The sequence below is a fragment of the Marmota monax genome, unplaced genomic scaffold (assembly GCF_021218885.2).
Source record: "Marmota monax isolate L192 unplaced genomic scaffold, Marmota_monax_Labrador192_F-V1.1 WCK01_AAM20220418_F8-fsc00475, whole genome shotgun sequence".
Classification (NCBI taxonomy): domain Eukaryota; kingdom Metazoa; phylum Chordata; class Mammalia; order Rodentia; family Sciuridae; genus Marmota; species Marmota monax.
In genome coordinates, this window is record NW_026693913.1 from 50494 (window position 1) to 66733 (window position 16240).

General features: G+C 59.1%; 1 protein-coding gene across 1 annotated transcript in view; it reads right to left on the reverse strand.

Moving 5' to 3' along the window:
• LOC124105951 (CMRF35-like molecule 8) overlaps window positions 1-16240 on the reverse strand; it is a 29153-nt gene continuing 12913 nt past the window's right edge. The window contains exons 4-10 of the mRNA XM_058585285.1: window positions 15065-15273; window positions 11137-11472; window positions 10383-10542; window positions 7454-7548; window positions 4730-4767; window positions 4268-4375; window positions 1-2847 (exon numbers count right to left, since the gene is read on the reverse strand). Of these exons, the coding sequence (XP_058441268.1) occupies window positions 2698-2847; window positions 4268-4375; window positions 4730-4767; window positions 7454-7548; window positions 10383-10542; window positions 11137-11472; window positions 15065-15273 (1096 nt within the window). The 3' untranslated portion in view covers window positions 1-2697. The remainder of the gene's footprint in view (window positions 2848-4267; window positions 4376-4729; window positions 4768-7453; window positions 7549-10382; window positions 10543-11136; window positions 11473-15064; window positions 15274-16240) is intronic.

Here is a 16240-nt window from a genome sequence, read left to right on the forward strand (position 1 = left end):
TTCGTGTGTGCAGGTTGTCCTCCGGGACTTTATTAGATTTTTATTGTCCCACACATTTGTCAAGACCTTGTGTCCCCTTGTCATAAGTTAGTGAGCTACTTCTACAGGTGGAGGGTGATGAGCAGGTGGGATTCAGACTGAGGGTCTGCAGCATCCATCTAAATACAGTGGAGCCTCTCGGCCCCTTGGACCTTGTCCTTCAGCTCTACCTGACCATGGCCAAAGTGTCTGTGTATTTTATTGCACATTCAAGTAAAGGAAGGTGACGGAATGTTCCCCAGCATTAACAGGAGTACGGCAAACAATGTCTGAGATTGCTGTGTCGTGAGGACCCCGGGGCACAGGAAGGCTGGGGGAGGGGGTCCACGTGGTGCAGGGAGCACGTGTGGGCAGGCCACCTCTGTGTATGCAGCTGTGTCTCTGCAAAGTGACTGAACGCGGTCATAGGCCACCCAGCCGCATCCTGGTCCATGGCAGGCCACAGTTCCCTCAGTGCTCCTAAAAGATTATGATGGAGCCGGAAAGTCCCCACCCCCTAGAGACAGTGCAGGTGTCCTCTAAATTTCTCAGCCTCAGGCATTCTGTCATAGCAACAGAAAACAGACGGGGACAATGGCCTCTGGCCTCCCTTGTATTAGAGTCTGACTGAAGTGACTTCATTTTGATTCTGACAACATTCACACTCCTCTTTCTCCCTGAAGACTTCTTGCGGCCACACACACACACACACACACACACAGCACCCAAGGACAAGCAGTAATTCGTAGAGATGGCACCACCAGAATTCACAACTGGGCACACATTTCCTGACCCAAGTGGGGCAGGTGCTTCTCCTGGGGAAGCTGAACAAACAGCTGCTCCACGTGGTCCTTTGGCTGCTTGGCTCCAGCCCACAGGACAGAGGAGAGGGCACCTCTGCCCCGTGCGGCCTTCACCCCTGGTCACCCTGTGGCTTAAGTTTCAATGCCCGCTCGCCTTTCCCTGGACCTGATGAGTGCTCAGTCAGCATCGTCCCTTCCCGTCCCTGGGAGTGGGGACAGCTGCCTGCAGAGGCCTCCCTCCCCTGCCCAGCCCCCAGCGGGAGGTGAGTGAAGAAGGTCAGGTCCTCATCCTTCCAGGCCTGAAAGTTCATCAGGGGCAGGAGCTGTGTCACACATGTCCCTGTGTCCCCAGGGCCCCGCCTACCAGTCGGCATAGAGCAGACTGTCCACAAATGCTCTGGGATGAAATCGTGGCAGCTGCCCTCGGTCTGTCCAGGCCATGGAGAGACAGTGAGGTGGATGAGGAAATAGAGGAGGGGACATGGGGACCGTGGCTTTGGGGGCTGTGCTTGGCTGTAGGGTGGGGGGCCTGGGATTTCCCCAGAGATGAGTGCCCCCCAGGGAGCAGGGGCCTCCCTCCTCCCACTCCCACTTTACAGCCCAAGTGTGGTCACCCAGGGGCTCTGAACTTGTACCTGCCCTTTTTGGGGCCCAGTCCCCTGTTAATTTGGCCATGGCTTCCCCACCTCTCCTCAGGGGAACGGGTCCCGTCTGCAGAGCCAGCGCCCACGGCTGTGCGCCCCACACCTGCTGGCTCAGGCCGAGCCCGGGACAGGGCAAGGGCGTCCCAGGGCTCTGCGAGGGGCACCACAGGGCCGTGCTGACCCCAGCCCCTTTCCCAGCCCAGCAAGACTGGCTGTGGCCGTGTATGCACCTGCCTGTGTGTGTGTGTGTGTGTGTGTGTCCCCTTCTCCAGCTCAGAGCCTTAGTCTAAGAAAAGAAGGGACACTGTCTGGGATGGCTCAGGCGCACTCACAACCCACTCAAAATCTAAAGCCAACGCCATGGGAGCAGCCCGGGGACCCCAGCCCTTAAAGAGTCCTCGGGAAGCAGAAGGCGCACCCCGGAAGACAGCTGGCCAAGGTGCCATCTGGCGGTCACGTCAGCTCCACGCCCCGGTCACACAGAGGAGGGGGGGCAAGTGGGCCCGCAGGCTGCGCCCCGCCCAGTTACCTTCCTTACGAATCTCCCCAGAAAGAAGACCCTGCTGTGGTCCCAGCAGTGGGCGCCTCGCAGGGTGTCCCAAGCCCTCCGTCCTCAGAGCTCCTCGGTGCCAGCCTGGGCTCAAAGCCAGGACAACCTTGAGATGGCATTGCAGGCAGGGGCCTGGCATCATTTAAGTGACTTTTTTTCTTGTCCCTTAAGAAGATTCTTTCTGGGGGGGACTTTATTTCTGTGCCTTGTGTTGACAGTAGAGTCCAGGGAACCTGCCGTCATCAGCTCTTCTCTTCCGGCTGTTCCTTAGGTGTGGGATGGGAAGGGAGGGGACGTTCCGTGGCCTCTCTGGCCCCTGCGCAGGCCCCAGCACTGCCCGCCTTCTCCTGGCTCCTCTGGCCAGCCCGCCTCCTGCCCGCCGTCCCGACCTGGCTGTGGAGCCCTGGTTTACAAGGCGGGTGGCAGGCGCCATCCTATGTGAGCCGCGTCACTTCCTGGAGCCACAGGGGACCAGGAGCTGCATCCTCCACACACAGGGGCGGAATGAAGCAGAGGAAGAGAGGACAGAGATGGGGGCTTCCCTCTGGTCCCTGAGGACCCCATTCCTGTTTGTCCTCCGTGGAGCCAGCTGGGCTGATGGCTTGGGGAGGACAAGCCACAGGGAGCTTGGCTGCCTGGCGGTCCCCATGGAGGGCAGAGGGCTGTGGGCACAGGGGGTGCCTTAGCCCTCCTTAGCCCTGGGCTTCCTGATCACGCTGTACTCTGGGACCTCCTCGGGGGGCCTCTGGGAGGGAGCCCCGCTGGCGCTGGAGTCTGGCCTCGGAGAATCGAACACCACGGAGCTGTAGTGAGGCTCCTCCCGGGGAAAGGCCTGCAGAGAGAGCCCAGCTCAGGAGGCGGGGGGACACCTGAGGGCCCCGGGAGGCTCCCCTGGGGAGGCCTCCGCTGTCCTGGCCTCCTTTTCCCTCCAGAGCTGATGGCAGGATCCTGCCCACCCACCCCTCCACCCCACCTGCTCATGCCAAGCACGAAATCCCTGGACCCAAGAGTCGGGGACCCTCAGTGCTGACCCTGTGTGTCCATTCATTCTACAAAAATGACACTGAGGGCCGGGTGGTGGCTCAGTGGCAGAGCGCTCGCCTGGCATGTGTGAGGCACTGGGTTCGAGTCTCAGCCCCGCCTATAACTAAGTAAACTAAATAAAGGTTCATCGACAACTAAAAAAATATAAAAAATAAAAATAAAAAGACCCTGAGGCCCTGAGAGGGTTGCACACTTGGTGGGCTCCCCTGAGATGCCCCTGGCTCCCTTTGATGGGACATCCTGGCCACGGTGCAGGGATGGTCCCTTTCTGAGGACTCAGGAATCTCACATGCAGAACCCTGGCCCCTAGTAGAGCCTGGCAGGCTCCCCAGATCTACCCTGAGCTTGTTGTGCAGGGCAAGGTCCTGACTTGTCCCCACGCAGTTGGCAGAAGAGTGAGGCTCTGCCCCCGGCCAGCTGAGACCATTAGTCACCACGTGGGACAAGCGAGGCTGCGGCTAGTCTCAGACCCAGCCTGTGGCCGCGTGGGCATGCGAATGTCAGGTGAGGAGGAGACAGGCCTGATGCAGGGTAACTAGGTACTGCCAGCTGCTCAGAGGCCCCAGCCACGCCCCCCATGACAGCTGACGCAGGGCAGGGCGGGCACGACTGGGGGCAGGAGGGGACAGCAGAGCAGCCCCATTCCCCTGCAGGTGACAGGTCCCAGGCTGGACACAGAGCTGGGCCCCTTTCCCAGAGCAGACCAGCGGCGGTGCCAACCAATGAACCCTGGGCTGGGGCTCCGAGGTCTCCCCAGGCAGCCCCTGGCTGATGCTCAGATCTCCCCCCAGTCTCTGCCTGAAGTCCCCCACCAGCGGGTGGGTCACACCCTGAGGAGGCCACCCATTCCGTTTATCCCACTCTGTTGGTGACAGTGCCTAAGGGTTGTTCAGGTCCTGGACAAAGTGAATCCAAGAGATGACCAGGACCAACCCAGAGAGAGGTCATGAGCTTTGTCACTGGCTGTGTGGTATGCAGTAGGAGCTTAATAAATGCTGCACCTTATTGACTGTCGCGGCCATCGTCACTGGCCACCGTCACTGGCCATCATCGTAGCCCTTCCACACCCTGCCCAGCCACCCGGACACCAGCCTCCTCTAAGGGCAAATTCTGCACCTGCCCCTCCCCAGCCTCCTTCCCTCTCTGCCCACGCCCACACCACATGGGGCAGCCCAGGGTCCCCTGCCAGGGGCCAGGACCTGGCTTACCAACATGCTGTACTCCACCTCCGCCTGCCTCGGGGGCACTGGCTCTTCCCGCAGGGACCACGTCTGCAGCGTCAGATTTGTGTAGTAGGGCTCACTCTGCCCGGCAGCCTGCGGGGGCCAGGAGGAGGTGTCCACGGGCCTCCCCACCCCACCTCTGTCCCTCTTCTGCCCAGGTTCCAGGTGGGGGCCCCAAACTTCCCTGGGTCTGCTCCCTCCTGCACCCTCCCGTCGGGGCTGTGAGCGCCTCCCTGGGGAACTTTCCTTCCCCTTCCACTGGCTCCCGGGGACAGACCCAAATGGGGGAGGACACTGAGGACCAGACCTCAGGAGTCACTCTTCCCCTCTGGAGAGCTCTCTGCTCCATCATCTGTGGCCCAGGGACCGTCTGGCTGCAGCCCCAACGTCCCCCACGCTGCCCCTGCCCAGCCACCCGGATGCACCTCCTGTGGTGGCCTTCCTTACCTGCCTGAGGTTCTGGGACAGTTCTGAGCGCTCACCAGCTGACACAGGGAGAGAGAGCAGGGGGGACCCATGTGAGCCAGGCTGGGGACCCTGGAGAAGCCCTGGGCTCCTCTCCCCTCAGACCTGGAGCTGGCGGGAAGCAGTGTGGCTGGAGGAATAATTGGGTGCCTGGTGCACGCAGGGAGGAGGAGTGACCAGCACCAAGTGGGCAGCAGACACGGCCCAGCTGGAGGAGAGGCACAGGGCTAGTTCCCAACACAGCCGCTCACCAGGCATCACGGGGTAGACAGGCAGGAGGGGCAGGGTGTGCACCAGGGACCTGCCCAGACTACACCAGACCCCGAGAGGTCGCTGGGGAAATGCGCCAACCCCGGGCCTGGGCCCTCCCTGCTGCTGGGGGAGGCCTGGCAGCCTGCGGTGGCAGCTCAGGCCTGTCCCATCCTGGCTCTGGCTCCTGCCACGTTGCTGTAGGGTCCTGGCTTTGAGTGCAGCCACATACACCCTGACTTCTCAATCCCAGCCTGGGGGCTGGCCGGCAGTAGGTGACACAGGGTCTAGTCCACAGCCAGGCCACCAGAGCCACTGCCTGCATGCTGCAGAGACACGGCAGGGAGCACCGGGTCACAGGGCAGCAGCCAGACCTTGGGAGACACAAGTCCACAAGACTCTAGCATGCGCCAAGTCCTCAGCAGAACTGAGAGCAGCAACTGGGCGCTGGGGACATGAACGCAGTCTGTTCTGAATACCGTGGGCGGGCTCCACGCCACACCTGGGACAGGAGCTCTGGGGAAGGAGGAAAAGAAGGGGGAGGGGAAGGTTCAGCTCAATGCCAGGGAGGAAGGTGTGCAGGAGGCCGCTGTCCAGGGACTGCACTGGTCACAAGGATGTCCCCAGGGCCCGCACAGGCCTGGCACACTGCAGGTGCTCAGGATGGCTCCGTGTGAATGAGTGGGTGACAAGAGGAAGCTGGCGAGGAGCTGGGGTGGGTGACGCGGAGGTGTGAGGTGAGGACAGCAGAGGGGCCAGCGGGACTGGGCCCAGGCAGCGCCAAGAGGGGTGGGCTGGGCACTTGCAAAGCCAGGGAAGGAGGGGAGCCGGGGGTTGAACAGAGAGCCTTTCCCCTGCGCCTGAGGATGAGGTCAACAAATACAAGACGCCCATTCCCCGTGAACAGTGCAGCCGCGGCTTCCAGAATGTTTATCAGCGGGGAAGCGGTACAGTCTGTTAGGTGCAGAAAATCCTAGGTCTGAGAGAGAGAATTCTTGCTATGAATCAGAGTCTTTAAGAAACCATCTCTGCATCTGCAGCCGAGAAAAAAGGCGGGACCCGCCCTGAGTGTAGTGGCTGGACTTCTCTGGGCGGTGGGTTTTCTGCAGGGAATTTACCCACTTCTTTGTGCTTCTGTTCATTGTTCACGTCCCACAGTCATCGTATGACCCTCTTTTAAATGGGAAGGAAGTTGCTTGAGGAGCCGGAGCCGTTCTAGGTGAAAGGGCACCAGGGAGCCTGCTGGGGCCCCGGGGACTGAGCCACCAGATGGGAAACCCCCACGTGGCAGGCAGTGTCCTCCCAGGATGCAGCCTGGGAGGGACCAGAAAACTACCCCCAAAAAAGCAGAGGGAAAGAGGAAGTGATTCTCTCTCCATGCTCTGCCCAGATGCTGAGGCTGACCTCTTCCCACAGGCCAGGGCCCCGGGAGAGCCCGAGGTAGACTGAGGCAGCATCCCCTTGACCCCCACAGCAGCCACCTGCTGGCCCTGCAGCTGAGGAACAAAGTAACCCCTCTCTGCCTCCCCAGCAGTCCCCAGGGCTTGGGACGGCCTTCAGAATCCTCCCCCACAGATGCACCAACTCGGCACAGGAAGGACCTGGGGGCTCTCGCTACCCCCAGGCAGAAGCTGGCTCCCCGAGGTGGCTGGCGACCCCCACCAGGAACAAGAAGGCCACCTCTGTTGGTTCTTCTGCTCCCTGAGTATCTCATCTGCTCGCTGGTGTTTATTGAGCACCTACTTCCTGAGTGCCAGACTCAGGGTCCCCACACGTCCCCCTGTCAGTCTGAGCTCAGAGGAGGGTGAGACCAGGAAGCCGGGAGGGTCCTGGGGTCCCCGTCGTGACTGCAGATATCGACACACGAATCCAACAGTGTGTCCTGGGAGTCATGCTCCCTGGCCTGGAAGTGCGTCCTGGCTGGGGGGACGCAGGCAGGGACAGGGGGACGTCAGTCTACTTCTAGCCCAGGTGCAGGGGAATGCCCAGGAGGGGCCCAGGTCCTCTTAGGAGGCCGAGGAAAGGGCCCGGGCAGAGGGCATCTAAGGGCAGTCTTTGGAGTCCAGAAGGAAGGAGCCCTGTGGGGGCGGGCGAGGCCCTCAGTGAGCCTTGAGCCACCCCAGGAGGAGGGACGAGGCTGGTTACAAGAGGGAGGACCTTGGAGTGTGAGGAGTGGGGGGGCGGGGGTTGGGCAGGGCCGAATGTGGAGGCTCTGACAGTCCCGGGGCTGGATTGGGGAAGAGTCATACAAAGGAAGGCAGGGTCCCAGGGGACACCCCAGGCCCCGGCACAGGAAGGACCCCCCTCCCACAGCCTGCGACCCCACTCCCAGGGGCACGTCCTCTGGGGCCTGGCCCCGTGTGCAGCTGACCTCCATTCTGAGGAGCCAGGGCAGTGCTGCAGGTGAGGCTGTCAGGGCCTCCCCCCGGGGCCACCGAGGAGCAGGGGGTCACTCACCTTTGACCCGTTTCTGCAGCCTCCTCCAGACCAGCAGCGAGGAGCCCACCAGGAGGAGCAGCAGGAGGGACAGCAGGAGGAGCAGCACAGGGAGCCTGCGGAGGGCGGGTGAGGGCCACGTGGGGGACTGTGCGCTAGGCAGGTGCTCGGTCACTGTGCAGGGAATGACCTCAGGGGCACTGGACCATGGAGCCACATTCCCTGGTGGTTATTTAGAGTCAGGGTCTCCCTGAGCTGCTCAGTGCCTCCCAGTTGCTGGGGCTGGCTTTGAACTTGTGATCCTCCTGCCTCAGCCTCCTGAGTCTCTGGGATCACAGGCGGGGGCCACTGCGCCCACCCAAGTCAATTTTTTAAAAGAAGGTAGAGAAGCCAGGCAAGGTGGGGAGGCTGAGGCAGGAGGATCCCTAGTTCAAACCAGCCTTAGAAAGGTGAGGTGCTGAGCTACTCAGTGAGACCCTGTCTCTAAATGAAATACAAAATAGGGCTGGGGAGGTGCCCCGTGGTCGAGTGCCCCTGAGTTCTGAGTTCAATCCCTGGTACCATGAAAAAAAAAGGAGACCACAGTGGGACCCAGAGGGCACACCTATCATTCCAGCAAGTCAGGAGGCTGCATCAGGAAGCTCCCAAGTGTGAGGCCAGCCTCAGCAACTTAGAAAGACCGTGTCTCAAAATTTTAAAAGGCTGGGGATGTATCACAGAAGAAAAGAGCCTCTGGGTTCAATTCCCACTACCAAAAATAAGTAAGTAAAAAGAAAAGGTAGCATATGCCCCTATCTATACCCCCCATGTCCCCCAGTCCTGGCACTTGTGCACATGGTGTGCTGAGAAAATCTCCAGAGACCCAGAGACTCTCTGTGCAGGGCTGGGGAGACAGGGGACAGGGCACAGTAGGGGACACTTCCAGCCACACACCAGGTCTGGAGCTACCCCCAACTCAAAAAGAAAAGCAAAGATGGGGGCCGTGGTTGTAGCTCAGTGTAGAGCCCTGGCCTAGATACAGGAGGCCCTGGGTTCCATCCTCAGCACCACATTAATAATAAATAAATAAATAAATAAATAAATAAATAAATAAATAAAAAAATAAAATAAAGTTATTGTGAAAAAAAACACAAATGTGTGTGTGTGTGTGTCGCTTCCTTTTTCACAAAAAGCAGGCAAAGTATGAACACAATTATGGTTTTACTTAACAATGCCTCTTAGCAACCTTCCCAGGCAGTGCATAAAGAAATCCCAATCCTTCACTCTTTGCACAGCTGCATAATATTCCATCGCATGGTAGACCACACGTCCTTTAGCCATCCCCTCTTCATGGCATCCCCCCATTTTCCTGTGTGACCACTAACATGGCTGTAATAAGTCACCCAGTAGCTCCGTCATCCCACACTAGGATACAGAGCAGCAGATTTACCTCCAGATTTACTCAGACACAAGCTTCAAGCCCTTATGAGCTTGGGCCTTTCTTCCATACCTTGCACTCATAATCTTCATGTGCAAGTGTGTGCACACACACGCGCATGTGGGGTCCCGGAGGGTGGGGGGTGGAACCTAGGGCCTCCCTGCATGCTAGGCAAACACTCTGCCTAGCATCTTCTTATCCCCAAGACACACACACACACACACACACACACACACACACACACTGCACAAGCTTCAGACCCTGGTGACACAACTGAGCTCCTTGCCCCTGGGCCTCTGCAGGATACACTTCAGGAAGCGGCATGTAGAGGCCTGAGTTTTGAGGTCAGGAGTCTGGCTGGCCTCTGCCTCTGCCTCTGCTCTGCCTCTGGGTCTGGGGAGGGAGGTTGTCACCCTGGGAATTTCCCAAGCGACAGGACCAGCTCTGCTGTCTGTGGCCCACACCTGACTCTGCTAAGAGGTGAGGTGACAGGAGGGAGCTACCAGCCAAAAAGACCATGTTGTTGCAGAGGCTGCAGGGACCCTGGCCTCCAGGGAGGGAGGGGCTGGAGCCCGAGTGTCCTGAAACCCCAGAGAACACCTGGACATGGGAGACGGGAGGAGCTCTGGGGACAGACACAGGGAGGTCCCTGATCCCACCCTGAGAGGGCCTGGAACTCTGTTTGGGACCCTCCAGACTGCACCCGTGTCCCCTCATTTGGGGGATCCTGATCTATATCCTTCATGATGAAGCCGTAATCTTAGGTATTTTTTGCAGACTCTGAGTCTGTGAATCACGGACCCCCAGGGGCCACTGGAGCCCCACGTTTGCAGCCAGTTGTCAGAAGTGCTGGGACCTGGGCTGCCCCAAAGTGCAGCTGGTGTCTCGTGTGGGGTCCTGGGGTCAGAGCCCTTAACCTGTGGGACTGCACGGACTGCAGTGGTCAGCACCAAGAGCCAACTGCCCCCTGGGTGAGGTCAGAGTGGGGAGGCCATGACCCCCAGAAATGGCCTGTGCCTGCTTGCATTTCTCTGAGGAGTCCACAGATGTGCTCAGATTCTCTGTGAGGTTGACGACCGCCCAGATAGAGACCCACTCAAATTAGAGGGGAGAGCCCCAGACTCTGGGGTCACGCAGGCAGAGCCCAGCCCCACACCTGTGCCCATGTGACAGGTGAGGTTGTGTCACCTGTGAGATGTAGTCTGTGAGATGATCATGGGAGCAGGTTGGGGTCATGTGAGGAGCCAAGGAGGACAGCGTGTGGGGCTCTGGGCACCCGGCAGGACAGCCCCAGCCCTCATGGGTGGACACTTGCCTCCCCCTCTGCCAGCCCCTCCTTGGTCTGAGCCTCTCTTGAAGCCTGGGGCAGGTCCAGTGTGGTGGCCTCAGTGACCCAAACCAGGTTACACAGACTGCAGCTTCCAACCTGGGGCCAAGGGTCAGCAGGCCTGGGCCAGCAGGGGTGTGACTCCCTCCCCCGAGTGCCCACACAACCCCCGTGGAGAAGACCCCAGTCAGGGACAGGACACTTACCCTGGGCCCTGGCCATGGTAGAGGTCCTGGCTGCTGGGACCAGGGGTGGCACTCTCTGTGGCCAGGCTGGTGGACAGTGCACCTTGGGCTCTGCTTGTGGTTGTCAAGGTCTTCGCTGTCGTGACACTTGTAAGTGTCCCTGACGTTGCTGGTGACAAATCTACAATGACACCCAGAGGTCTGTCCTGCAACCTGCCCACCACTGGCAGATGCCTTGGGCCTGATTTCATGCCAAATGCTCACTGAGGAAGGGGGCGGGGAGTGGCCAGGGCCAAAGTCTCCCCAGGACCCTGGGGACAATTCTGTACAGGACACAGGTACCACCCCCAGCAGGGCTGATTCCTTCCTGCTGTGAGGGCCATGGCCTCCTGAGACTCCCAGGGTCACCTCCCCACACCCGGACTCGTCCCCCTCCCATCACAGCCACAGGCTGCAGGGATATCTCACTGCAAAGACCACTTGTCACTTGTGCTGCCTCTGCCCACTGCACCATCCAGGCCTTCTGCCCCTCTGCTCCGCCCTAGATGTCAACACAGAGCTCTGCCTGTCCCTGTCCCCAGGGCCAAGGGTGGGCACTGGCTCTCTCCCCTGCAGGCTCTGTCCCACCTCCTTCCCTGATTGGCAGCTCCTCAGGGCTGGGCCGGCTGTGGGCTGCTCCCCCCTTGGACTCCCTCCCAGGCTCCAGCTGCTGCTTTCTGATTCTTCCCCAGGTGTCCAGGTCCAGGCAGCCCAGGCGCTGGTGGGAGGGGCTCACCTGGCAGCACGGCCACCTCAACCTTGAAGAACCTGTCAAAGCCTTCGTACCATGGTGTGTCCACCTGGCACTCATAGGAGCCTGCGTCCTCCAGGGTGAGGCGCTCCATGGTCACTGTGAAGCTGAGGTTTGTAGGGTGGTCGCTGATGGACACTCGGCCGCTCCGCACCTCTCCCTCTGAGCCTCTAGTCTTCACAATATCATAACAATAGAAAACTGATTTTTTGCACCACAGTTTGTCATTGTCCTTGAACATTTCCCCATACTGACACTGTACCATCAGGGATCCTCCCACGATGCCTGTCACTTTGCTGGGGCCACTCAGAGGAACACAGTCTGAAAAACAAAATTTGGAGGCCTTCAGGACCTTAGGCCTGACCTGAGACTGTGGGACCCCTGAGTCACAGCCCTGACCTGAGACTGTGGGACCCCTGAGTCACAGCCCCAGGGGCCCAGGCCTCCTCCTCCTCCCTTCAGTGCCTGCTGCACCTGGCACAAAGAGACCACTGTGGCTGCACCCTCAGAGCACAGCTGCCCACAGCTGCCCAGTAGCCCCTGCATCCCTCTGCCAGGGCCAGTAGGACCCCGTCTCCTAGCCTTGGGGTGAGGTCCCCTGCAGAGAAGCCCTTGTGACACTGTCACAGGTGGGACATTCTCCGAGAAGCTCAGTAGCAACTGCCAAGGTGAAGCCACAGGGGCCTCAGATGAACCCGGGCTTGGGCCTCAGCTCTAGTTTGCATCCTCTGTGTGCTCAGGGCCAGGGCCTGACCTCTCTGCACCTCAGATGCCAGCCACAAAGTGGTGGGGACCACGCCAACCTGACATGGCATCTGGGGGGTTCATGGAAGATCATGTTAGGATGGGGCCAGGGTCAGTGGAGAGGCTGCCCAGCATGCAGCAGGCCCAGGCTCCACCAGCCCCAGGAAACAAAGGAGGGAGGAGGGAAAGAGCCGCCCTGGCTGTCAACCGTCTGCAGGTCATGTTAGTGACACTCAGGAAATGCTGCTGCTCAGTGCCCTTGACCAAGAAAACAGGAGCTCCATCAGATGTGACCCCACAAAACCAGGTAACCCCTGTCTAGTCCAAATGAGAAATGGAGAGAGGAGGTAATCACAGGTAGAGAGAGTTAAGGGCCCACAGGGGACTTTGTAGAATTTACAGGCCTTGTGTGATGGTGCATGCTTATAATCCCAGGGGCTCGGGAGGCTGAGGCAGGAGGATCTCAAGTTCAGAGCCAGCCTCAGCAAAAGCAAGGTGCTAAGCAACTCAGTGAGACCCTGTCTCTAAAAAAAAAAAAAAAATACAAAATAGAGCTGGGGATGTGACTCAGTATCAGAGTGCCCCTGAGTCAATCCCTGGTGCCCCTCCCCAAAAAGAAACTCTCTGTAAATAAATGTGTAACCTGGATGAATGGGTGATTTTCCAGAAAAGCACAAATCACTAAAATTGGCACATATTAAGTAGTTAGTAATGAATGTCAACCCCAGCCCTCTTTCATCAGGATGCTGTCCCTGGCCTAGTCCTAACACTGTCCCCCACCTCTCTTGTCCCCACCTCCCCTGTCACTTCCTCTCCTGTCCCCACCTCCCATGCCCCTCCGCTCCTGTCCCCTCCTCTCCTTGCTGTGGGTTACTGGGTCCCCTCATCAGGGTCTTGGTCCTCGCCCTGACCTCTGGCCTCCCCCTCACCTGCCACACCCAGTCCTGTTTCCCACGATTGCTCTAAATCCTCCTTAAACCTCAAGTCAAGTGGAGGAGGAGGAGGAGGAGGACACAGAGGAGGAGGAGGAGGTGGGGCACAGTGGAGGAGGAGGAGGGGGAGGACACAGTGGAGGAGGAGGAGGAAGACACAGTGAAGGAGGAGGAGGGAGAGGACACAGTGGAGCAGGAGGAGGAGGAGGAGGAGGAGGAGGAGGAGGCCAGAGCACAAGGGAAAGGAAAATCACCCCGAGTCTCTACATTCTGTAACCTGGAGGAACTGAATTATTTTCTAGCGAAATACAAGTGACCAACCTAAGCCAGAAATAGAGGGGCTTCTCAAAACAGATGGACATTAGTGAGAGTCACCAAGGAGTCCTCCCCACACCACCCCCACCCGCCCCAGAAAATGACCACAGCTGCACAGTTGACAGACGGTTCTCTCAGTTCTCTCAAACCTCAGGCCAGGATGCGGCTCAGCATAGAGTGATCCCCGGCCACTCTGAGGCTCAGGGCTCAGGCCCAATACCAAAAGCAAAACCCCTTCAGGACACACACAGCTCCAATTCACTCAACTTTACAGAAAATACTGAACCAGGGAAATCCCTGTAAGGTTTTTCATGAACTCAGCATTGTATATCGAGAGGGAATCTGGCCAACTCTGTCTCTGTGTAAGGGTGGGCATGGGGGGACAGGTACTAGGAATTGAACCCAGGGACACTGGACCATCAGGTCACATCCCCAGACCCTTGAAAATTGTATTTTGAGACAGAGTCTCAGTAAGCTGCTGAGGATGGCCTTGACTTCCATGGCCCTGCCTTACACTCCCGAGTTGTGTGTTACAGGTGTGCATCACCCCACCTGGGCCAATATACTTGGGGCCAAATCTCTTTCTATAATTCACCAGCTTAGAAGTTCAAAGAAAGAAAATCAGCTCCTCAGATCAGGAAAAGCTCTCTCTTGCCTGTTGCTGCTGTGCTAAAATGCTCTGTGGGGGCTGGAGTGGGGCTCAGGGTAGAGCCCTTGCTTATAGCACAGGGCCCTGGGTTACATCCCCAACAGAGGGAGAGAGAGACAGGGCAGGGGAGACAGGGGGACATAGAGGTGGGGCGGAGAGGGGGGGGAGGTAGAGGAGGGAGGGAGAGAAGCTTTGTGAAGAGATATGGGGGGACAGCTTCCTCACTCCTCTTAGGGACCACTGGCCATCGTCCCCTGAGGCAGGGCCAGGCAGATGAGCACAGCCACAGGGGCTCATTGGGTCTGCACTAGGCCTGGGCTGAAGGGCCCACAGAGAAACAGGTACCAGGAAGGAGCCCCCTGTCCTCGGCCCATGCAGATGCCATGAAAACACAGGAAGACCCTGAGAATCAACAGAGACGCTGGCCACGGGAGGACGTCCGGCCCCAGTGAATCCACAAAGCCACAGCTCCCCAAAGTCACTGTGTTTACACTGCAAATATTACTAGAGAAGGCACAGAACTGATAGGAGCATCCAAGAGTTCTAAAATATTCTGCATGTAAGATAAATGAAATAAATAAACCTGTCCTGGGCCTGCACCAAGACCGCACTGTGAACGCTGCTGGGGACACCTGAGGAGGTCTGGTCCTGCATGGGAAGACTGCCCTCCCAGGAGTTCTGCCTGGAGAAGGTCTCCTCCCTGCCCTCCCACGATCTCCCGCTCCCTGCCCACTGTCCTTCCCTCTCTCCTGTCCCTAACTCCCTTCCTGGGGGTCACTGACCCCTGGGCCCCACCAGGACTCTTCCCACCCAGCCTCCAGCTGCCCTGGCTAAACCCACCTGTCCCTGAGATGGAGGCCTTCTCCTCCTCGGTCCCCTCCTTCCTCTGTACCCCAAACTGCTGGACCTGGAGGGCCTCCCCAACACAGGCCCCAGGTGTGCTCTGGTGCCCTCTCCACCCCACCCCCGTCCCCTCACCCTGCTCCCCCTGTCCTGGTTCCCCCTGACCTCTCTCAGGGCCCCTCCTGGGGACACCCTTTTCCCTGGGCAGTACACTGGCTTCTCCAAGGTCAGGTGGGCTCAGAGGGACCCCCTTGCCCCTTCCCTCCCAGGGGTGTGGTGTTTGGCAAGTCCATCTTACATCATGGACACAGTGCACCCCATTCTGCGTCTGCACAGAGACGTGCAGCTGGGGCTCCTCACGGGACGCCTCCTGGCCCCCCTCCTGCCTTCCCTCCCTTCTGCAGACCCTCCCTGGACAGAGGGCCCTCACCTGGGAGCCAGAGAAGCAGCAGAGCCAAGGGGGGCCAGGCCGTCAGGCCTCTGGGGCTCATTTCTCCTGCACAGATGTCACCTCCGGGCACCAAGCCCCACAGGACACAGGCTCCAGCCTCCTGGGGAGGGTCAGTCTCCAGGGCTCCCACTTCTGCTTTTCTCTGGGGCAGCTGCTTCCCGCTTGTCCTCTTTAGTTTCTTCCTGGGGCTGGGGAGAAAATGGAGAAGATGCAGGGGCCAAGCGGCCCCCGAGGTGGCCCTGGGCTTGTGCTGTCCTATGAAAGCCAGGGAGGGGAAGGTGTGGTGTGTGGGACCCGCCTGGGCCCAAGGTGGCAGGACTGCCCTCACCCCAGGTCTGCAGGGCCAGGCTTCCTTCTGGCCCTGTCACTCCTCCTCTCCTCCTTGTGGTCAGGATGTCACCAGTGGGAGGGGCACACAGAGCCTGCGTCCTCAGCACTGGGCCTGCCCCGTGGGAGGCCAACCTGGAACTGCCCTCCATGAGCCAGCTCTAGGCCTGACCCCAGGTTGGCACAGTGGCCCTAGAGTCCTGAATGGTTCCTGGTCCTGGAAATGTGTCCTCAATCTGACTGTGACATCCACAGGCCGTGACATCCCCCCTCCCGTGTAGCCCCTGTGGCCCTGAGCTGGGATCCAGCAAGGCTGCAGTGACCCTCCCCCTCCTCCACCTGTGATAAGTGTCCCCAGCTGGCACAGAGTGACCGTGTGAGCACAGGGTGCCCTCATCCTAACGTGTAACACGTCACCCAGCAGCTTGAGCCTTTGAGTCAGAGCACCCACCCACCCCAGGGAGCCCCCACTAGCTCTGAGGTCCCAAGATTGTCCCCTCCTGCTGCGCCCCAGGAGATTCACTTTCCTCCTTCCCCCCACACTCACTCACACACACTCACACACTCACACACTCACTCACACACACTCACACACTCACACACACACTCACACACTCACACACACTCACACACACTCACACACACTCACACACACACACTCACACACACTCACACACTCACTCACTCACTCACACACACTCACACACTCACACACACTCACACACTCACACTCACTCACACACACACTCACACACTCACACACACTCACACACACTCACACACACTCACACACACACACACTCACACACACTCACACACACACTCACA